Source organism: Corvus moneduloides, chromosome 5 (assembly GCF_009650955.1).
Source record: "Corvus moneduloides isolate bCorMon1 chromosome 5, bCorMon1.pri, whole genome shotgun sequence".
Lineage (NCBI taxonomy): Eukaryota > Metazoa > Chordata > Aves > Passeriformes > Corvidae > Corvus > Corvus moneduloides.
The window spans coordinates 61355995-61380615 of NC_045480.1; the positions used below are offsets into that span (position 1 = coordinate 61355995).

Sequence of the window (24621 nt, forward strand, 5' to 3'; positions counted from 1 at the left end):
TTCTCTTAGGAATCATATATTTAAACCTTCAATCAAAACAATTCTTGTTCCATCTACAGAGAAATACATCACAATCTACACCTTAAAAGAAATATTTTATATATATACATACCCCAATATTTAGAGTAGATTTTTAAATGTGTTACCTAAGCTGTATTTTATGTGTGTATGCATATAAGAGGCAGGCATATTTTTTAAAAAGTTGTCCTTACAAAGCTTCCTATTGTGAGTGCAATCCAGGAAAGCTCAAGCTCACAGCTAATATCCATAAATTATGACAAACACATTCATTAACCCAAAGCTTGCATGACCAGTTCATCTTAACAGTAATAACATAACTCAGACCACAGTTGCTCTAGGTTCACCTTAAGCAAAAAGTCTTTGCTGTGTCTCACTTGTCTTACCACTGTAACCCTTTTAACATAAACAATTTCCTTCTTAAATGCCTGCCATGCTAAATCTGAAAACACTTCCCTATGTATTTGTCCTTGTGTAAGTGCATAATGGGAAACAGGAACTGTTTTTCTGGGAGACTACATTCTAACAAGATTTAAGTTTTTGATTTATAGAACAGTAATTTTTTTTCAGCATTAAATTTAATTTCTCCTTGCTGAAAGGAAAAGACTACTTAGAAATGAACTCGGTTAAAAAATCAGGAGCTCAGTTGTTTTCCAGTTAATTACAGATTCACTAATTGAGTCTCCCTGATAAGACTTCATGTTGTACTTTCAAGATGAGCCTGCATGATGAGTCACTCCTACCCTAGAAAGGATAAACACCAAGCCATCTATCTGTCCTAAAGTACAAGGAGAGGATAAAAAAAGGAAAGAAAACCAGGTTAGAAATCTGTAGAACTCAGCTACAATTGGTCCTTTATGTCGGAGACTGGAGTTTCCATGATTCCAACGTTAAGTTCTCAGGAAGTGTAACTGTTTTAATTACATACATTTAGAGAACAGTAGTAATGCCACATAAGACCCATTAGAAATATAGAATTTATTTCTCATTACATTCAGACAGCAATACACTGCAGATTTGGACACGCCATGTCTCATATCACAGCTGACTTACAGATCCTATGTTTATAGTTGTGATAGCTATTGCTGGCCCAGAAAACACAAAATGTGTTACTGGAGTAGCTCTCTTGAGAGCTTCAAGCCATTAGCAATAATTTTTGCAGATGGGTACTCTTGACAATCCACAAAAATTCATCAGTCACAGCCTACATTATCCAACCTTTACTGTACCTTACCTCTACAGCTCCAGAGCTCAAGAAAGCAATTTCAACAACAGCAGTGGACAGGGAAATTAAGGACTTGCCCCTTGTCTTCCCTCAGGCAGCAGTTCTCAATAAAGGCAATACCATGTTATAAGGCCACCAAATTCCTCATGATCCATGATCTGTGCTTTTGGCAGGGCAGCTCCTTTCCCATCCTATAGGCTCTGTGCAGCCCTTGCTTCCATTCCCTCCTTGCACATCCAGGTGCAAGCTAACAAAAAGAGTCAATCTTACAGTCCTGACAACATCCTAAAACATGTTATTTAAGTCATCTACAACAAAAAGCCTGTGAGCAACAGGAAAAAAACCCGACAAAATTGTGTTATGTTTAAACCTTTCAAGTACCATGAACAAGAGGTATCTTCACAACCAGTGTCCTGACAGCATCTGTTCAGTGTACTTCCCTTCATCCTCACAAACACAGAAAAACTGGGGTGGTTTTTTTCATCTTCTAACTCTGCAGGCATTCAGCTTGGGAATACCAGGAGCTGCAGTGCATCATCACGTGAAGAGGGAGAGGGGCAGGAGAGTGAAAGAGTGAACAGGGAGGAACACAGACACTGCCCTTGGCAGGCTCTGCACCAGCCACACACAGAGAATATGCATACACGCAATGAAGGATTTTGTTTTCTTGCTCTATTTTTTGCCAGGTTGTTTTTTTTTTTTTAATTATAAAAACCACATTATTCCTGCTAAGGCTGGTTGTGCAAAGTTAGTTTTCAAGAACCACCACTCAGTCTGACTCAGTTCCTGCAGACAAGCTTCCTATTGATCCATTTCTCACTAGCATCTTGCTGTAGTTTTTCTGCTGTTCTTCTTTGAAAGTATCTTTGACTTTCGCTCGTTTCAGACCTCCATCCCTGGAACAGAGAAAGAGGGAACAGTAAACCATCAGGACTGTTATGGCTATTGCTATCAAACTGTGCATTACAATAACTATCTCAATCAACTGTAGAGTTTTAATCTAAATTATTATCATTAAAGGCTTTTCTTCAGAACTTCTACAACATCCAATTTTAAACACACTTACTAAAACCTTTACCTTAAGCCACAATACTTACGCAGTCCAAATTTTAAATTCAGCCCATTAAAGCAGCCTATTCATGTTGGGAGCAGGCTGTATCTACAACAGAAATCTCTGGCAATCTGGGATGCTACTTCCCCCGATTGTAGAGGCAGCCAATCTTCTGCAACACTACAGTCCTACCTTGCCTTATATTTTTCAGAGCTGGGTCTCATAGTTAAATCTATTTGCCCATTCTCTTCATCTGAATTTTGCTCTCAAGTCTCTGTCATATGAAATCTAGGCATTATCCTGCTATTTACCGAGGAAGGACATGAGAAAGTCAAAACAATGCTTGAGGCTTTCTGCTCTATTTTTTGTTGTCCATCAGATTTGTCAAGTAACTTCACTTTTGCTACTTAACCACAGCAGAAGTCTCAACATAAGAAATATGAGTGGACCTTCTTCAAAAGCATCAAACCTTTACATGACACACACTGCATGCTACATGCTCCAAAGACTTTATACATCTTTATTTTTATTTTGACATATGTGCACATGGAGTTACTCCATTGTTTTCTCTGAGTGGAATAAAGTGCTGTTGAATGATATCTGTCACAAAGCAAAGGAGGGAAAGCACCTCTCAGTCAAACTAACTACAAATACCCCATGAATTCTAACAAGGATGTCATCACTCACCAGGGGAGTTCAGTCAGTCCTCCTTGGCGAGCAATGGCTGACCTCACTCTGTTGGCAAACTGAACAGCATCTTCATCTTCCTTCAAGGGTCATAAATCCAACATAATCAAAGCAGAGAGAAGTCAATTGAAGCAGGCTTTCATAATGTTTTTTATCTGCTGCCTCATCAAATTAGCTTACTGCCAAACAAACCATCCCTTATCATGCCAACATCACAACCTGATGTTCCCATGTGATAATAACTCATTTTTCCCCTAGAGTGTTGAAATTAGGAGAAAATTTTGCTTCAACAGGATGGAACATTAACACTACTGCTACTGTGAACAGTACTGCATTTACTGCTATCCTTTGCATATTTGATGCACTGCTGACAGCACCAAGCGGCATCAGGAAAAGCCAAGTCCAATCATACATCAGCCAGCACTGACAAAAATCCAGTATAAAATTCGGATTTGGAGACATGGGGTGGGTAGAGGTTTTGGGGAGGGAAAAAAAGAGTAAAAGCACACTTGCAGACACAGTCAAACAGCAATCAAACAGATGCTGGATTACCTTTCTAACCATTGGCGGCAAGTACCACACGTTGCAAACAATGGCCCAGCTGGTCATTATTCGCAGCAGATAGCTCACGATATTGTATTTGCTGCTGTTCCAGAAGGCATCTCCAAACTGAGGATCATACTGCAAAGGATCACAAAAAAAAAATTAAGCCTTTTCCCAGACCATCACAGCCTCTCAGACCTGGGATTACGTGGCAGAACCAGCAGCAGATGCCACCCACTTGCCTGAACAGCCAGAAGAGCTAAGCCTGCTGTGAGCAGGACGCTTCTCTTCCCTTCAGCTCCAGGAAGGACTAGCTGGATTTCTCTTCCTTCCAGCTTTCTGGAGGAAGAAGCTGACCCCATCAGGGCCTACCAGCTAGGCTCCATAGGCCAAAGGACTTCACTTTAATTTCAGCCACTTATACTCCAGGAGCCATCCACACCATGCATACAATTGCCTGAGATACTGTGCTTTCAATAGCAGCTGTATTGAGACAACTTCCTGCCCCTCTGACAAAAACCCATCCCAAACTCCAAAATTCAGCAGCTAGCTATTTCCACTTACTTTGATTGCAACAGGATAGATTGTCCCTCCTATTTCAAAGCTCCCCTTCTTGAACATCATCACGGATGTATTGTTTATACAGGTACCTGTCCAGAAGATAAAGTCATTGCTTCACACAGCCATTTCAGTACAACACACCACCAATGTAACAGGTCTTACCCATAAATGGCCTGCATTTGCTGCTCAGTGAGTTAAGCATCTCTCCCCTGCTTACTTTTATCCTTTGTCTTGTGACTGACTCCCTGAATGAAGCCAGAAGGTGTGCAACACAAAAAGCACAATACTGAGGTTAAATCTGTAGGACAGTGAATTGATAGTCTCAGGGCAAAATAAGCAATCTTCCCGTTCTTCTGCCTGGAGAAGCAATGTCCAGGGACAGTATTGTGCTGTCTTCATATATATTCATCTTATATTAAAGATGAAAAACAAGAATGCCCTAACAAAGTTGAAGCCAGAGGTGAAGATAGATTTGAGCAGCAGAAGCCATGAAAAGAGAACAGGGATGACATCAACACTGAATGGAGATAAGTAGTTCAGCTTCTTACCTTCTGGAAAAATTAAGATCGGGAGCTTGTTTTTATCTGCCACGTGCTCCCTGAGTCTGTGGAAGCAGAAGGAAAGTTTAAAAAACAGCTCCTTTCCACTCTTCTTTCCCCAGGCAGGTGCATTAAAAATATCTTTATGTATTACATATGTTTGAAACCAAAGCCTTTTACTAGACACTAATTTGTACTTGGTTTTCTTTTCTACAGAAACTGAAGCCATCCCTTAGGCCCCTGGAGCATTACACTGAGGCAACATCCTGTTTCCTTTCCTCCACATTATTTTACTAATGACTGTCAGAGAAGCCAACAATTTTATGCCATTAAGTCAGTCCAACTAACTCTGATCAACTCAACCTTCAAGAAATTGCCTTCATAAGAAAAAAAATTATTGATGCAGTGGTCCATCCAGACTCTGTGCACTTAAAAGCAGATTTCTTAAAAAGGGGACTCCTAAATGCCTACAGCTCACACTACTTGAATAACACTTGGATAACATGGCAAAGCTGTCCTGCTCTGCAGAGGCCAATAAGCCAGTGAAGAAGTTAACCTGTCAAAATTAACCTAAAAAGTTCTCTACAAATTAGGAAGAATTTTTATCCCTGTACTACAGTATTCATGGGTATGCTTTTGGTGACATTCTGCAGAAAACCACTTTTGTACACAGCTTGCTCTTATAACAAGACATTTTGCCTCCCACCCAAACAAAAAAAGCTTTTTATTTCTAGTGGCTCACAATTTCCAGTGAAACTGAGACAGTTTTTGTCACAGAAAGCCCATTTTATCATCAGTATTTCTCTTCAACAGAAAGTACCAGCATTTAAGTATCTTCACATCCTTCCAAAATGCATACCAGAATTCATCAGACATTAGTTATTTTGCTGATGGCTTCTCAGCTGAGATGCTTTTTGAGAGTCTGCAATTCAGACCTCACCAGAACCTTTGGTCTGAACCATGACACCCTGTATAAACGTTTCAGGCCTTCCCTGGTGACATTTTGACCACAGTGTACTGCACCGAAGCTCACACAAGCAAGCACATTCAGGTCGTTCCGAGTGATGCAGTGTGCCGCACACCATCCCTATAACTCGCTCCCAGATCCTCTCATCCGGGTCTTTGACTGCCCGATGCCTCTCCAGGGAGGCAGCCCAGAACACACCTCACCTTTTTGTCACTAGATGGCGGTCCTTGATCTCGGAGCGCTCGAACCAGACGTGAGGACAGGCCTTGACTGTGGCTCGCTGGATAACGCCCATAAGCCCACCGTGAACCTGGCCCACCTGCAAGCCCAGCAAGACACATCAGTATCTGAGACACCTGAAGGGCAGAACTTCCTCCTCTCCACTCCTCCAAAAAAATCCAACAAACCCAAATGCACTGGGAGGCTGCAAACCAGGATTGAGCAGTGACAACAGAAGTGTTAAAATGCATTCACTTGAGAGGATCTAGACACTCACATGGAAGCCTATCTCAAGTACTTCACCAGATGAAGAGCCCGGCATTGACACTCCCAGGACAACTTCCCCAGCACATAATATAGACCAATTTCAACACAATTTACACTTTTCCCCACTGACCAGTGCTCAAGTGAATATCTCTGCTGTGAAAGTTAAGTACTGAAGTCTACAAGCCGTACCCCACAATCTTTCCCTTTCCTGGTCCCTCTCCTGTGGTCACCTTAGAGCTCCTCATACCATTGCATAGCATCCATCATTTGTCAAAATGATCGCATCTATCGGTGATGTGTGGTTGGCAACACAAATTCCTCCCTTCTGAGGTCTGTTTTCCCTGCAATTACATATTTTTTTGTTAGACTGCTAGTGCACTAAGCCCCACATTACACACACAACAGTTCCATGAAGCTGTCAGGTGAGTCAGCCTCTAGTGTGACATCAATTTGCACCTCAGGAGAGCAGTCCCCATTTCTAATGGGATGCTCACACACACATACAAGCATAGACACACTTTTGCTCACTCACTTGTTATGGTAATGGATAGTACCAGACAGAGCTCTGACGAGGATGCGGGAGCATGTGAGGTGAACCACTTCACTCAGGTAGTTTTTCACACTGAAAGAAATCAGACACCTGAAGCATCCTGGAAAGCAGTTAGACACACATGCAATATTCTCCAGCCTACTCAACACAACTCAGGGCTGAAATTTTCCTGGTATTCTGGAGCACAGAGGGATATTCCCAGCTCTACCACTCACTCGCTACAGCAGCTCAGCCAAGATATGTCATACCCTTGGTGCCACTACGCTAGGGAAGGCTGTCCTCTCTTTGCTGTGTGTTTTTCATCCCAACCCTATTACCTACCCTACAATGCCCCATTTGAGTATCTCATGGCAGTAGGAGGAGCCCATCAGAAATCATCAACCTCAGTGCCAAGACTGGCAAGAACCCAACCTCAGCCCAAATTCAAAATGCCGCTAAAAACAAGGTCCCAAGGTCCACAAATTTGTGGGTGAAGTATCAGTAGCCTGTTATAAGTAAAATCTGTTCACTCCTAATCTTCAGCTGTTTTGACTGATGCAACTTGGCAAGTTCATCCCTCACACACAGTACCTACCTGCCATTTGGCAGCTGTCCCACCGCTGTTGTTCCCACAATCATTGACGTAATCCCGATGGCAGCGAGGGTAAAGCTACAGACAAAACAGACATTTAACCAAAATAAGTAGCTTTGCTCATTGTAATAACACTTTGCCCCTTTAAAATGGAAAGGGATTGCAGAAATTCGATTATTCATCAGATACTTGACACATGCAGTTCTCTAACCCAGCAATTCCCTGACCTATTGCTTAAAGTCATGGTGTAGCAAAGGCAGCAGATCCAGATACTCCCATGCACATAGTGTCAGGGAGACTAGAGCTTGCCCACCTTATATTTATTTTGTCAATACATGACTCAGGGGAAGCATTAGTGAAAAAGATGACCACCAGCCCTACTCTACTCTCCACAGTGAATGGGCAATATAAAAGTATTCTGAAGGGCTTCTTAACCTAAAAGAAGCCTTTAAGCAAGTTAATCTTCTGTATCTGCCAATGCTGCTTTTGGGTTAAAGAAAGCTGAGATGACATTTACCAAGAAAACAGAAATTTACCCATTCCCAGACTGACAAAATCCCTCGGCACCAGAGCTTACCGTAGGGGCAGCAGGAAGCAGTACCGCACTATCACCCCAACAACCCACACCACGGTCAGCCTCACGCTGATGTAATGGAAGTTGACATTAGTCCTCGTGAGCAGATTCCAGGAGAGCAGCTCTTCTGAGGAGAATCGTTGAGTGACTTCATCTTCCACAATGGCCTCAAACCCTTTTCTGCAGAAGTAGAAAATGTGGGAGAATTCGAAGTCCGCTCGATGCAGACGGGCAATTTCTTTCTCCATAGGCGTTTCATCCCTTTCAATGATACCTTGGGAAGGAAAGGGTAACCACATGAGAAAATAATTCTGTGAAGTAACTGTCACCCTCCACACCACTTGTCACTCTGCATTACTCAAGGAGACAAATCTACTGTCAGAGCCCCTCCTAGGACTGGAGGAGAAGCTGTGCAGTTGAACACAGCATACCCTGCAGGAGGCCAGTTCCAGCTCCCCTTCCTCACACCAACACCCTGAGCAGCAATTATATCAAGTTCTGTTACCTACTGAACACGAAGAAGAAGGCTCTTTTCTTTCCCACCATCTGGCATGTTCTCAACTCAAACTTTATCCAAGATTCTCTTACACTTTCAGAAGAAATCAAGTGAGACTTTGGCCTTTCAATTCCCTTCTGTGCTCTGTGTATTTAAGAGTATTCAATCTCCTTGATGAAGGCTTCCCTATCCCCTAAGCCCATCTCTTGCCTAACATTCTGGTGTCCCACAGCCACAACACAGCCAAAGCCCCAGACCACAACACTGTGCATGGATTAGCTTTGAACCAAACACACCTCCCTGCCTTCACAGCACAAATATTTTCTGTAAGTACAGGCACACCACACTATTCTTTTTATTTTACTTAAAATCCACAAAAAAACCCTCGAAAACACCACATCAAAGAAAGTTGTGCCTAGAGGAGCCTTGATTTAGTTCAGCACTAACAACTGTTTTAGTTGAACTCTGACTACATCACACCTGGAAAGAAACCTGGAGAGTTCAGAACTGCAGTGCGAACAGCAAGTATTTCTCCTCCCCCACCCTTTTCATTTTTTAAGCTCATGGTCTGATAAGCACCAATTTCTCATTAGAGCTTTCAAAGGCAAGGACAACTTGTGTAAGCTAAACAAAGCTCAAGTAGCTGCTTGCTGGTAAGCAAGTCTGGCTCCAGAAAGTGATGACCGAAGAAATCTAGAGTAACAGTTAACCAGAACAACCATCTCCTGGGACACTCAACTTGGATTACAGAGGTCCAAGTTCAGGCTGCCACTTTGTCAGACACCCTCTGATAAACTGCATAATCTCTGTGCTTGCACGCTGACATAAAAACGGGAAAGGACATAGCACCCAACTTCTTCAAGCTACTAGGAACTTTCCATGTTGTAGGATGTATTTTTGTAGGAAATCTGCCTCTCAATGAAGTCTTGCCAGCAGAAAATCTCTCAACAAATTTCCTGTGCCAATAATTGTAACATTTAAATTACAAGTGATATGGAAAATCTTCATATCGCACTGTACCATACATATGGGATAACACAGGAAGCTCCAGGATACAAGTCCCCCAAATCACTGAGGTAAGCACTGAAGAACAGCACTGCAACAAAACCTATTGGCACCTTCAGCTTTGAACTTGACAGCCATGACTTCCAATTGTACCAGCGGGCCACCTCACCGCATCATCCTATCACAAGCCTACAAACATAAACCATTAATATGGTATACCCAAAAAGCCACATGCTCTTCAGGATCTAAATTATACAAGCATGCATCACATCAACCATTTACCAAAACGGACTACGCTTATGTCATACATTAAATACAAATCAGAAATCCAGTTTTTGATTCAATTTTTCTCGCACTTGGAAAAATCTCCAAACTGTGGAGCATCCAGGACTGTAGGCCAGTCAGTCCAACCTGTCTGCTCTGTGCTGCTGGAGACAAGGTTGTAGGCAAGAAACCAGGGGAGCGCTCCAGGACCCATCACACAAGTACCACCCTTCTCTCCAGTTCCCAGAGCTGGGAATGTTTCCTCCTTATCCAGCCCTTATTTTTCCCCCTTCTTCAGCACCAGTCAAGCAGCTGGCCCATCTGGCTCCAGCTTCTCAGCTGAACTCAGCCCAGGGCTCAAGTTTATCACACTGCTAGCAAGTTGAGATAGCAGGGCTGTAATGTCTTGCCTCATCAGCCTTTGCTGTCCTTGTCACATGACACCACATACACCAGCTGTCCTGCAGCCTTGGGACAGCTACTCTGAGCCAAGATCTCAGCAGCACATGAATGTATTATGAACAGAATTAAACACACGCTGCTCTGGTGATGTACTTAGCCTTCCTGTAAACACAAGTCACATTTAACGGCCTTTAATCCCTTGGCCATAGGCAGAGATGAGCTTGCCAAAGACAGCACTATGCAGGAGTACAGCAAACATTACTCTGAACAAAAAAAAAAAAACCCCATAGTCACTGTTTTTCTCAGTGTTGCAGTGCAAGCCCCAAGCCTTCAAGCTCACGTACGCCAGTCAACTAATTATACCAGGCTCAAATTTGACACTATCTACTTACATAGTCAGTAGATCTACTTAGTAGTATCTACTTAGTAGTATCTAGTAATAAGCTCCTTAGTAGTATCTACTTATGTAGTAAGTAGATACTACTAAGATTATTTACATAAGCTTTTCTTTTAGTGGATGTAATTTTCAAAACTTATTAGCATTTTTGTCTTTTTTAAGCCCACCACCTTGAAGCAACACAGTCAGCACCCACACAGAGCTGAGAGCTGGTCATTCAGCTGCAGTGAGACAGACACCTACCTTCCGAGTACCTGCTCAGCGAAGAGCTACCACTGGGTCCAGCACACACTGCCCTCTAACAGAGAAGGGCCTTGAAGCAACAGCACCACATAATTCCCCACATAACCACACCAGCCAACATTTCCCTTCAAACTATTCCTTATCACACCACCAACACAGGGGCACTGGCTGCCCTTTCTGCCAACAGATGTAAAGCACACTGGATTTGGTACTGCAGAGAAAGGTGGTGTCTCCTCAATCGTGCCCACTTGTCTTTTTGCCTATTTTTTTTTTTTTTTTTACTTAGGAACACAATTTCAAAGTGTTTGGGGAGGACCATTTTTGCTCTGCCAGGGAACAGGAAAACTTGCCCTTGCACATACATCTGCAGTGCTCCCTCAAATCCTGACCCACCTCCTAGTGATGGCTGGATGGTCAGGAAAGACGTAAGAAGTGGTACGTCCTTTCAGCACTTACACATAGGTGTACACACACAAAAATTTACCTTTACTCTGTTTTAAATCAACTACTCTGTAATTCATTATCAGCAGGAGTTTCTCCTCCCTCAGTAAATATTGTGTAATGTAATTGGGCCTCTCTGTCTGCTCATGTTCCGTCACCTGAGGGAATGCCAACTTACATAATGTACTGTTAGACCTACACCTGCCCTGGCCCTCAAGTACTTTCTTCCACACCCAGGAACTCTTAATCATAAGTCAGTTACTCCTACGCTTAAAAAATTCCCAAGAGCAAGATATGGAGCACAGCTTGGCACTGCAGAATTCATGTCTCCCCATACTTTCTCAAGTAAGAACAGTTAAGACTCCAGCTTCCTGCAGAAAGAGCCACCTCCAGTGGGGAAAGGTTTTAACTTTTTATTTCAGATATACAAAGGACATTAAAAAGGGCTTCAGCTACCATTGTGATTGTGTATCCCCATCCATAAGACTGCTTGAACATAGCCAGCATGCAACTATCTATATGAATTACCTCAGGCCATTTTTACTATCTCTAATGTTCCTCCAGGCAATGGAGTACACTCAATTCAGCGCAGGTTCTGAACCACTACACACCTCTCAGCTGCACAGATAAGAAATAGCTACTTGTAGCTTTTGAAAGCTCATAGGACGATCTACTAGCTAGGACCTCTCTCCCTTGATATCTCTTTACTAGAGAAGAAATAACTGTGTAAGAATGATCAGATGTCTAGCAGGACAACAGCACCTTCTGTGCAGCTAAGCTGCACAGTAGGGTCTCTTGCACTCTCACTGGCCTGTGATGTGATGGGGCACTGTCAGCCTTACAGGAAGAAAAAGGATATCTTCCTACATCACTGACAACCTGGGAAGCAGACAACATGGCAGTGACATTGTCCGAAAGGACCTCTAACCTTGACTTTCCCCCTTTCCTCCCAAAAAACCTCACAACTTTCAGGACACTGGTGAGTGATAAAGGATGTTCTTCTTCTCAGCCACTTGAAAGTCAGCAATTAAACAAGGCAAGCTCTAACCTGTTCTCAGAGCTGCTGTGCAGTACCACTTATTACCACAGGTGCTGACAGTTGCATGTGCTGCCACGGAAGCCAGTTCCATGCCTGGCCTGCAGACAGTGAGATGCCAGTGTTCACAGTATTGATAAGGATATCCCTTTGGAGCTGAAACACGCACCCCCAGTTCGGCAATTCAGTCTCCATTGCTGGATCATGTTCACATGAGCTAATCCATAGGCTCAGGTAACAACTGACTTGTTTGCCAACTGGCAAGCTGGGCCTGCTTCCAGCTGTGCTGCCTAAGGAGAGAGCACACAGAAAATGCTCACCCTGCTGCCAAATGCTGTCAAAACAGAGCAATTGAATAGCAATACTGAAACATTCAGGAACCAAGAGGAAACCAAGTGCTAGCTGCAATGTCTTGTTCAGCTTTCTCCTGTTTCCTGGGCAAACTCAGACTTCTCTCATGGCTCCAAAGTCTTAAAGCCAACTGTGACCTACTACAGCCTACCACGACTCACACAGTATGGGTTAAGATATAGCAAAAGAACTAATTTCAAAATTGGGCTAAAGGAAGAAATATGAAGCAACTTTTCAACTGTCTTTCTACAGATAGTGAGTGTAAGAAGTTTGGCAGACACTAACTCCAGAGGGTAAAAGGTCAGTAGCAGCAGACTGAAAAAAAGACAAGTAGCCCACCACACACTTTCAACTTGCAGTCCTACCACAGAAAAAGCACTAAGTTTGGGAAAGAAAAGTGCTGTCCAACAAACACTCAAATCTCTTCAGAGAATATTTAAGTGCACTCTAATGCTGTTAGCACTGAGATAGCTGGCCAGCAACCCTGCAAGCAGCAAAGACAAATTTCAAGATGAAAATCAACCTCATATTTAAACTTGAAAATTTCCATCAGCTGAGAACAGTCTCCATCTTCAGCTCTACTTTGTTTTGTTAAACTTCATGTTGTTTCATATCCTTCATTTCCTCATGCCCTGATTTTTCAGCTACTCAGTACAAGCCAGTAGAAGCAGCATTTTATTCTGCAGGAGCTGTTTGCTAGCCAGTAGTATTGCAAAACAATTAGGTACATAAGTCTGCTGACTTTCACTGGGATAGAGTTACTTTTATTCACAGTGGCTGGTACTGGGGTGTGTTTTGGATTTGTGCTGAACACAGGGTTGATAATACAGAGATGTTTCTGTTATTGCCGAGCAGGATTTACAGAGCCAGGGGCTTTCCTGTTTTTTGTGTACAGCCAGGCTGGTGAGGAACTTGGGGGTGCTTGGGAGGGTGAGAGGAGACACAGCCCAGACAAGTAACCCAAAGTGACCAAAGGGATCTTCCGGACCATATGGCATCATGCTCAGGATATAAAGTAGGAAGAAGGAGGAGGAAAGCAGGACATTTGGAGTGATGACGTGTTAAAATAAGTCATCATGTTACCCACGATGGGGCCCTGCTCTCTTGGAGAAGGCTGAGTGTAGGTTACGGACGGGTTCGGACGGACGGTGACGAGAGATCTCTATAGGCAGATCTTGGGACACAGTCGGTTTATTGTAAAGGCGTGGGTATAGGGGCACTGCTCAGAGCTGCTAGACTCAGCTCTGAGCAGGCCCAAGAGAGCAAGAGAGTAAGCGGGTAAGAGAGAGAGAGAGAGAGAGAGTGCAAGAGCAAGAGTGGAAGTAAGAGCAAGAGTGGAAGAAGTAGTAAGGAAAGTCTGAAGTCCTGGTTACAATACAATAAATCATCTTCTGTACTGAATATTCTAATTGTCACTAACCAATCAATACAAGATACAAATCCTATAGCATTTACATACAGCCTATAAGAGTTCTTATATTACCATAGAGTGTTACATCTTAACTTCTAAAAACTACTCTTTGGACCCCTTCTGCTGAGCTAGTAGGGTCTGCTCTGACCCTTGGACCTGCTTGCAAGCAGAGGGTATTGTTCAATCAAGAGGGGATTACCTTCAGTCGGCCATACCATTGTTTTCCAGTTGTTCAGTAACTAAGACTTGGTATTTCAAAAGTGGCTTTCATTTCGATGTTGCCTGTAGTTTTCATATTCCCAAAATCTTTTGTCAGGCAATCATATTTATAAGGCTTTCCTGTTTCATCTTCCCCAACAGCTGAGCACCTGCCTGCCCATGGGAAGCAGTGAATTAATTCCTTGCTTCACTTTGCTTCTGTGCGTCGCTTTTGCTTTCCCTGTTAAACTGTCTTTATCTCAGCCCACAGATTTTCAGGCTTTTACTCTTTGTGATTCTCTCCCCAATCCCGCTGGGGCAGTGAGTGAGCAGCTGCCTGAGGATAAGCCATGACTTTCAGTGAGCATGTAACACCCCACCTCTTTTCCAGTTCTCTCATGCACACATCTAACTGCTTCATTTGAGAAGGCCTCAGTACTTCCAACGTTAGAACATTAGTCTTATCAATGTGACTTTACCCCAAGCTCTCACCATTAGCAGTAGGAGTCTGTGGCACCTGCGGCTGCGGCTTTCTGACACCTTTTTGTAACCGGATAGTGGCCCACTGTTGAACAGAAAGAAAACATTAATTCACAAATGCAGTATTCACTTAAGAAAAAAAGTTACCAAAAAAACCAACAGTTAGTCAAAGACATGTTGTGATTTTCAAAGAATATCTTCGCCAGGTAATCATCACTCACCTTCTTCAGATGTGTCTACAAACCCAAACCTATACACAGTTCTTATGAAGAAACTCAGAGTAATTCACAATAATTAAAAAAACCAAACCAAAACAACACTCAGTGCTAGTCAGTACTTCACAACTCTGGTTTCAGTCTTCAGAGAGCCAACTCAGCACTCCACAGCTGCTTCAGTTCTAGTTCAGATACACGGCCACCAAGAGCCTGAACGGCCTCCGTCAGCCTTGCTACTGGCACAGCAACCACTGACTCCAGGCTGCATGGAAAGCCCCAGAAGCCAAGCTAGACACAGGACACACAGCACGTGTTCACAAAGCTGACAGACACATCACAACCCAGCCTGCCTTCTTTCAGAGTAGTCTCATCATACTGAAGCAAAAAAACAGAAGTCCTAACTGTGTTAAGTGAAACTCAAGCCTGCATATAGCTGATTTCACTAAAACCAAAACCAGCATTTGCAGTCATGGGAAGTTTCAACTAAATTCAAACTCAATCCAAAAAGGATTGCACCCAAGAATTTGCCAAGCTGAACAAACCTGGCATTTCCCTTGACTGTGCAACTGCTCATTTCTTGGCATCTTCACAGAATCACAGAATGGTTTGGGTTGGAAGGGATCTTAGAGGTCATCTAGTCCCAACCCACTGCCATGGACAGGAACACCTTCAACCAGATCAGGTTGCTCAGAGTCCCATCCAGCCTGGTCTTGAACATCTCCAGGGATGGAGAACCCACAGCTTTTCTGGGCAACGTATTCCAGTTGCCTTCTCTTCTTCAGGCTGAACAGCCCCAACTCTCTCAGCTCTCACTTCGAAGCTCTGAGCAGCAGAAAAACAGGCCAAATCACCAGCTTTAGGGTGAGCTAAAGAGAGCCCCTTCTCCCCTGCCCTTGGGAAGGGCTGCCAGCTCACAGGGGCTAACCTGCTCTTTGCCAGTGGGCGGTCTGAGAGAATGAGATTGAAATAGGGAATAAAGTAAGCTTTGCTCTCCAATGAGTGTCAAAGCTTCCCAGCTGCCCTGGTTCCCGCAAAAGCCTCTGGCAGAACCACATCAGAGTCAGGAGACTTCCTCTCATTTCAAGCCCTGATGAGGCTGGAGCCAGTTTAACCTGTTCTCAGGGCAGAAGGCTTTCTTGACCTCCATCTGACTCAGTTCCAGAGAGCTTTCATATAGCCCTCTATCTCAGGCTTCATTTTTACTGAGTTAACAATTATAATACTTTTTCCACCCCAAAGCCTGTGATGTCAGAGTAGCCCTTCTGGCCTGAATCACAGCTGCCTACATGGCAGCTTTGTTAAGGGATGGAAAGCTTAGTCCATGAAGGCTGATTCGGTGGTTACCCATTATCCACATCAATTCCTCCTCCACAAGACTCCTTTCTATTTCTAGGAACATCGTTATTATGGGCATTTTCAAGACAGACAGGTGACCTGGTAGAAATGAGCTCATATCAAGAGATCAGGATATTATCCTGTTCAAATCATAATAGCTTAATCAGTATCAAAGGCATATTTTTTAAGAGCATACAGATGATGCTCAGTCTGCACAGGAAGGACCCAGCCCCATGTTAAACCACGCATTTTCCACCTGCCCCCTCCAAATGAGCTGTGGGACATAGGGAGATGCAGTTCCCTTTTGAAAGGTCAGCATCCTGACTCATGGCATTATCTCCACCAAGTAACTTCCCAGTATGAGCCAGTACTGCTTACTGTATCAGATTTTGCTGCATCACAACCTACCCTGCCAATACAGTCACTCATTTTCTCAGTTCTGCTGCTGCTAAGGCAATAGCTCTCCCAGAAATTAACTGTAGAAATAACTCAGTGCTTTCTGTAGTACTCAAGTACTCTCAGTAACTTTCTGGCTACACATCAGTCTTAGCAGTACTGTGACCATAGAAGTTCTGGGAAATACCAAACCAAAACACTGCTCAAGGAAAAACCCATTCACACCACTGCCATTTTACATTTTGTCTATGAAATGGCTTTGGGGGTGCACCGGGACCAGCAAATACATTTACACAGTAATTTCTGACCAGACTTGAACCACTGCATTCAACGAATTAAAATCTCCACAAACAGCTAAGTCACTCAGCACACAGAAGAACAAGAACATATTTGGCTAATGGTCTCCGCCATACACACTAGCAGAAAAAATAAGTTTTCATCTTTCAAATCCTCTCAAAGGGGTAATCAAACCGTGGAATCACATTGTTTGGTGCTCAGAAAGAGCATGCAACACTCCCTTCAGAAAGCTCTTGCTACAGAAATCCTGCAGTTACTGGTTCATACTAGACTGTATCAAGGCCTGATCCTCAGCACAAACCATGAGGACACAGGTTATTGAGACATGCCTTTGTAGTGCCCAAGAGCTTGCAACACCCTCCTGTACTGCAGTATCTTTTGACATTTTGCTACGCAAAGGAAACAGTGGAATCTTCCCAAAGCAGAGAAGCTGCAGGGCCATGTAACTCAAGTCAGTTTCTAATGCTCAGACACATTTATCAACCCTATTCAGAAAAGCACATTCCTTCTTCCTACGTGGTCTGACCTTTGCTCCTCAGGTCCATCTAACTCCAGAAAGGTGCAGCAGCCCGCCTGGGGGATGGGGGAACAGTGGCAAAGAGAAAGGCTGGAGAGGACAGTTCCCTTTGCCCTCTACCCGTGCCTTCCCAGGGAATGGGAGCACTGCCATGAGCCTGACATCAGCATAGCATCATGTACAAAGGTTGCACAGAGCATTCCAAGGGACAGCTGACTTGTCACAAGTCAATGGCTGAGGCAGTTTTACATTCCATGCCAGGTCTCTCAGGGGATTTAAACACACTTAATAAAATAGGCAATGATGAAACCAGCTCTCCCTCTTGGTCAGGAACATTTGGGCATTCCTAAGGACCCACATCTACCAGATGCCACAGCAAACATTTCTTAAGTTCTCCATGTGAGCTTTCTTCATACCTCAGTCCATCATATTTCCAAAAACTCTGCATGTTCCAGCAACCAAGGAGCAAGAAGTGAGAAATTTTTACTTAACATCTAATTCTTTCACGTATATTCAGGCACCTGAATTAAAGGCACTACCATCAAAGCCAGAATCTCAATTTTGACCAAGTGAAAAGCCTGTTCATATCCAGGCTGGGAAACAAAAGAGACACCACCTGCAGTAATGTGAGTAATTTCCCTTCCTTCCTGCTAGCCAGGGATATGTGCCATCCATCGCTGTTTCAGCTGAAGGACAACTTTATGCTACAAAGAACTATCACAATGTGAGCTGATCCATCCCACAGAGGGGAACATAATGTGTTTGTGTATTAGAGATCAAAGCATGAAACAATTATAAGCCATAACCTCCATTCTACTCAGGAAATGAGCAAAAAGCAGACTGGCAAGTCTTTTGGATCTGTCAGTAACACCGGCACAAATCTAAGTAGCTTGTCCCAGCTGGTGCTGAGCTGGCAGTCCCAAGAACCTTGGTGCAGACCTATGTTTTCTGGAGGGATTCTTGAAGCAGCTTTGGAGAATAAGTATAAAACATCAGGCTCCCAAACAGATTAAAAATAGTTCTGCAGTGGGACTACCCACTGGACTGAAAATGTAAGGTCAGAAAACAGCACGATCCCAGAACTATAAACATCACCACAAGTCTGATTTTGAAACTTTAGTATCCTAACTGCTGACAAGAAAGCAGCTTGGATGCTTTAATCACACAACACAGGATCTGAAGATACCACACTTCACTAGGCAAGGAAAACATCAACTTTCCCCGGAAAAATTCTCCCTCTTTCTCCTCCTAGAAAAGGCCTCTAATTTATCAGCACCTTAAAAAAAAATCCAAAATGGCCAAAAGAACAATTTCACTTACAACATCACTAAGCAGCTGCCACACAGAGAGGACCTGTGCAGTACTTGAGAGAGATTGCTGCCTATTTGGCAACTATCTTATCTGGAATTAGGGAGGGCTTTTGATATCTCTTGTAAATAAAGTGTAATTTTTGCCTCTGAGGTCTAACTATCTCCAAAGCCAAGCCTAACACGTCGTTTCATGAAATCACATCTAGACATTCTTTTCTGGGATCAGAAATCAAGTCATTAGGAACACTTCAGAGTGTTGCCCTGTTCCCCTAAGAAATGAGGCTTAGCCTTTCACCTCATTTACCACATTTACATCACCTCTGACTTCACAATGTTTGACGATTTTTCAGAAGGGAGAGATGACTGAAATCTGCAGTCATATGGAGACAGACCACTGGTGTTCCTCTTTTCAAGGCACCGCCGGATCAGAGCCAAAAGTTTATGTGCTAGTTTAGGTGAGCACTCCTCCTTGGAATCTCTCCAAACCTCAGTAACAACAGAAAGATTGCAGAGCACCTCCCACACAATGCCACCTTGTTTAACACAGCAAAATCTGCATGCCAGTTATTGGGTTGTTTTGTGTGAGGCAAGAACACCACCACTACCACGAGGAACTATCACTTCCGAGTGAGGGCAAAAGGCCCTCTCTCACCTCCCATACACTTCTCATTCTGATGGGACACCCTTGGCACTGCCTCCAAGGACCTTCCCAAATTCTTCTGCACACAGGAATTGCATAGCAAGTCCTTCCTGGTGGACAGGTATCCAAAGAGCAACAAAGAGTCCAGCTTGACAGGATAACACCAATGGTATCAGCAAAAGGAATGCCAAGCAGCTTCTTTTACAGCAGCTTCACAAACTCTTACTTCAAGGCAAGCTCTGAATACAGCTGTGGATATTTTTTTAACAGCATTTGCTTATGAACAGTGCTCATTTGCTTGTTGTAAAATTGAGAGCGGTTTCAAACAAGAACTGTTGATCTGGAATATGGTGCATTAATTACTGATGCAACCACAGCAGAGGGCAACCCCCAGCTCTGCCAAACTTACTGATGTGCAAGGACTCTTGATTTTTAAATCTGTGGTAAACATACATAAAGGCCTTCAAAGGACTGGGGTCTATGTTAATACAGGCCAGGGATTTACTTCAAGATTCTGCACAAAAATTACTAAAATACTACTCCAAAAGTCAGTCTGAGCCCTGTAAACGAGGGTGCATCGTTCACATTAGGCATGTCTCCAAGACATGTTTCTCATTACCATCTGAGCTGGCAGCTTTCAGAGCTGTCAGATTCTCCTCTGCCCAGCAGTCTTTGAAGGATACCAATTACATAGACAGAGGCCTTCATTGACTCTGTGCAATGACATTAGTCAGCAAAGCTTGCTGCCGAGGCCACTGAGTTACACAAGCAGCAGTCAAAGCCCACAATGATTCATCTATTTATCAGCTTCCGTATTCTCCTTTTCCCTTCCCCACCCTCATTCCTGGCACCACACACAACCCTGATGGTGACTCATGGGAAGAAGCTGCAGCCTGGCATACCTAGGACAAGAGTAACAGTCCATCCCAACTGCCCTGCACAGCCACGATCTCCAGTTTGACCAGAGGCACTGAGAGGTCCTCTCTTCCTCACATCTAGGTCCATTCATATTGCCAAGGTCATCTTGCAACACAAGGAACTTGGGCTTAACCTCCAGCTACAGAATAATATTACAATCTTGTCTAGCAAAAGTACATTCCCAGCAGGCAGCACAATAAGGTATCAGAAATTGCTTCTGTTACCAGGGGTTGCTGTTAAACCCCAATGGATCACTTACAGGATGTGAAAAACACCTACAAGTGCAGCATCTGCTGTGCATTACAGCCAGCAAAACCAACCACACAAGAAGCACCCTCTCTGCTCACTGCAAGCCCCCACAAAGAGCCTCAAGAGACTGGGGAGGGAAGTGCATTCAAAGTGCTTGCAGTCATCCTCAAACCACTAGTCCAGAAATAGACAATAATGTGACGTTAGTTAATAGCCAGGTTGCTTGTTTCCTGACACAAATGTGACCTAAAGACCTCACTTCCCTCAGGCTTTCTTATTTCTTAATATTTCACAAGTATTATACACCGCACAGTTTAAAAAAACACAAGAAATGTTTCCCATTAGAAAGGGCGAGCAGGGTAGTCTGTACAAAGTGTTGCTGACAACTCTACTGTCTCAGGCAGCATGGCACACCCCAAAAAAAAAAACCCCAGCAGACTGGAAAAAAAAACCCAAAGTATTTAACATGGTGAGCTGTAATCCATCAAGCAGAGACCATCACTCAGGGGGTTCATTGCTACTGCCAAATATATAGACACCAGTCCAAACCAGTCCTCCAGATCTTCTACAATCTGATGGAAATAGAGGAACTGATCCTCTGTGACAGTGGCTGCTCTGTGGGCCTCAATGAAAGACAAAGGACTTTCTGAAAGGCTGGATTCTCCAGTGCTTGGCAAGACAGCTCCAATGGCATGTTTGCAGGGGCCACGACAGTCACAAATCAATTAAGAGTTCATAAGAGGCAATGGATTAAGACAGAGCAAAAACGAGACCAAGAGGTAAAGATGCACTAAATTTAAAATTGGAAGCTATCTGTTCATGTTGAAAAACAAACAGGGAGAAATGCAGCATGCTGTGATGACTGCAAGAGACAGTCCCCAGCATTTCAGCTGTCAGGAATATTTCTGTGGCAAGTGATGTCACAAGCATCAGGATGGCTGGTGACTAGTCCAGACTAGCTCCTCATAGGGGCAAACAGCTGCTGCAGATGTTTTTGCAGCAGTACTCCCACGTTTTAAAAAACATACCAATAAAAATCCTTCTATTAACAGTGAGAGGAAAGCCACAGGCAGAAATGAGCAATTTCCTAAAAGTTTGCTGAGTTTGGTAAGGTAATTCAGAAGCAAGATATGTACTTTCAGGAATACCCACATGATGAGGGAAGCAGGCTTTCTAGTAGCCAGTGGTCTGCCTGCTGTACTTCTTTAGCACAACTTTCTACACTTTTTCCCCTTATCGCACTGAAAAAAATACAATCACATAGGAAAAAATGTATCCATATACTCCATATAAAGCTGGTAATCCCTAGTGCAATACTTAAGGGTCAAATGCAACCCAACAGAAGCACATCCTCATCTGTACATGCTGCATTTTGCTTAGCAGCATGTGCTTGCTGAGGCAGCTTAGCAGAGAGAAAAAGCTATTGTGCACTGACTCATGTCCCTTGTCAGAAACATCAGATGGTCAAAGCACAAAACCACTTTGTTCCTAAAAGGAGCTTTCCCCTCCCTTGTCTCAGATCATGCTTGCAGCACTGGGAACAACCTTCTGCCCTCCTGAAACAAGCAGAAAAAGGTTCTTTTTTTAATTGGCAGGAAAAAATTCAAGTATAAGCCCCCTGTCATCTTCAACTTGCTCCATCCCACAGCCTACACAACTAAGCACCACAGACCCATGCTTGGATGTCTTGTTTTATCTGACGTGACCTGAAGAGGTATCACAGCAAACTGTAGAACTGTCCCTGAACTATGGACAGACTTGGATGCTCAAAACAGATTAATAAAGCACACGTTGTTACCTGACAACACAGGCCATGTAGGAAACAAACCACCGTCCTTCCACTTCACCGATGTTTGGGATACAAACAGGCAAAGCCAGGGAGCAGCTCAGTATCAGCTAGGATGCACAGCCACCACTTTGCAGACAGTTCCTGTAATCTGGCCCATTAAAGAGGCAACAAAAGCAGCAGCATCCTGACTGAACACTCTGCAGGTCCAAGAGCTCACCCTCCTCCTGGGAAACAGGGGAAAAGGCCTGGGGAGATCCAGGGCTGGGTGGAAGAGGAAGCTTAAGGAAGCTATTAAATTAACACTCTGCTGAAAAAGGTCTCAGCCATCAGAGATTGCAGCATCCTGTGACTTCACAGAGCCAGAAAACTTGTCTCGGGAGAAAACATGCACACTCAATTCAACATCCCAGGAAATCTCACCCAGCTAGCAGCACATTTCACTGTTAACATGATTTTGGCAACATCACATATCTCTAGGTGCTCTTGCAGGCGCTGCTTGGACCTGGCTGGCAGACAATCAGCCTCTGTCAGGCTTCTAACCAAGACAGACCCGTGAGCCAAGGAAGAGGAGACATCCCACAACAAACCACTTCCTTTCAGGGATTATTCCCAAGCAAGTATTCTGAGGACAAAGAATTCACAGGCAAAGCAAGGCCAAATTGAGATAAGCAGAATACCTGGGTGGATTGAGCTTCTTCACTCTCCCACAGCAAGTCCAACTTAGCTGACTCTTCTTCTCAGAACACTTTGCAATTTTTCATTGCCTTTTCTTATATTTACAATATTTTATATCATATCTATGTCCAGTATAATTCTGTATTAATACAATTTTTAATATATAGAGTGGCATGCAATTCCAGAAAGTATTTCATGCAAAAGTAATGGCAACTCTCAAGATAAGTCATTATTTCCTCCCTTAGGCAACAGGAGAGCTCTTGCAATTAACAATCGTCGATATGCCGTCAGACACTTCTCCATAATTTTGCCCAAAACATTTTGAGTCACCTCTTGTTGCAACATTTGGTGACACTAAAAAATAACAACTAATGATCTAGGAATAAAGAATGCAAATTGTGGTTATTCACAGGTGAAGGCAAGTCATCCAAACAAGACTATCTCACTAGGCCATCTGGATTGCTCCCTCAGGCCAGGATGATCTTTAACTCCTCAGCTTCTGCTATTCAAAATCTTTTTTCCACTAACAGCTGCATCTTCTCTCCTTAACAGTTATCCTGATATCATTCACAGTCCCAAAAAGTACTTCGAGCCGATTCATTCTCACCCAAAAGCCTTAAAACATTTTGACTTGAGATGCATTTAACAGATGCTGATTTAATAGGCGAGATTTTTTTAGCCAGGCACTGAAGTACATGAACAAGGCTTGCCTGAAAACCTCGAAGAACAAGATGAAATCAGACAAAATCTACTTTCCACAGTCACACACTGATATATATTGCATGGCCACTGACTGTGCCGTGAGTCATTTCACTTTTCCTCCTTACAGCTGTTTCCTTGGTTTGGGTGCCCCTCCTCCTTGGAAAAAGCATAGTAAATATTTAAATCTCATCTTGTCCAGCAGCAATTTAAAAACACTCTTCCTCACCACTACCATGAGCTTCAGAGGGAAGGTTTTCACACACATATTAAATATGCCCCATGCAGGAAGCAGTTCCTCTGCGAGAAACTGGCTATCACGGAGAATTTTGGGGCAGATGGCAACTGAGGTGCTGGACATGCTCAACTTGGATGGGAGTCCGCACCTCTGAGCATCAGCACTCCTGGCACTTCCCTTCGCAGACTTCAGACCTTTACACCGTCCTAGAGCATGACCCAGCATCATTTCCCCCAGGTGGGGCACAGCTGCCACCGAGCAGCGACAGCCTCGCCCAGGCCACGGTACAGCCTTAGGTAACAAGGTTTATTCCGCTCTCCTGCGGGTTCAGGGAGAGCACTCCAGAGCCTACACAACCACGAAATTAACAGAGATCTCCAGTTTTGCCCAAGGGCTTTAAGCCCGAAGCTACAGCCAGGCAATGCCAGGCAGGACGTGACCCAGCCGCTCCCCTCTACAGGAGGCGACAGATGGCACCGGAGCGGACAGACGCTTCTCGGGGATACCCACCCCCGCACACCCCCCGGCCGGAGGGAGCCGTGCCCGGCCCGCCAGCTCACCTCGGCCCTGGGGAAGCGAGCGAGGCCCAGCCCGCGGGGGACACGGCGCCGGGGACACCCCCTCCTTCCCCTGGAGCCCCCGCCTACCTCCAGCGTCTTCACTAGCACCCACATATAGGCCTCGGAGATGCCCAGCGAGATGCCCAGCGCCGAGGGCAGCACGATGAGCCCAAGCACCACCGCCATCCACACGGCGCCCACCTGCCCCACGGCCCACACGACCTCCATGGCGGGCAGGGCCGCGCGACGCCAGCGCCGGCAGCGGGGACCGGGCGGCACCGCCTCCC

The 24621-nt window shown here is 44.2% G+C and overlaps 1 protein-coding gene across 1 annotated transcript; it reads right to left on the minus strand.

The window, feature by feature from the left end:
• On the minus strand, nt 1-24621 carry GPAT3 (glycerol-3-phosphate acyltransferase 3). Its single transcript, XM_032109391.1, has 12 exons — nt 24422-24621; nt 14509-14581; nt 7776-8046; nt 7202-7276; nt 6610-6699; nt 6325-6418; nt 5795-5910; nt 4634-4689; nt 4089-4174; nt 3534-3662; nt 2982-3061; nt 1-2139 (listed from the first exon to the last, which is right to left on the minus strand). Exons 1-12 carry the CDS (start codon nt 24560-24562, stop codon nt 2013-2015), a joined length of 1338 nt encoding a protein of 445 aa, XP_031965282.1. The 5' UTR covers nt 24563-24621; the 3' UTR covers nt 1-2012.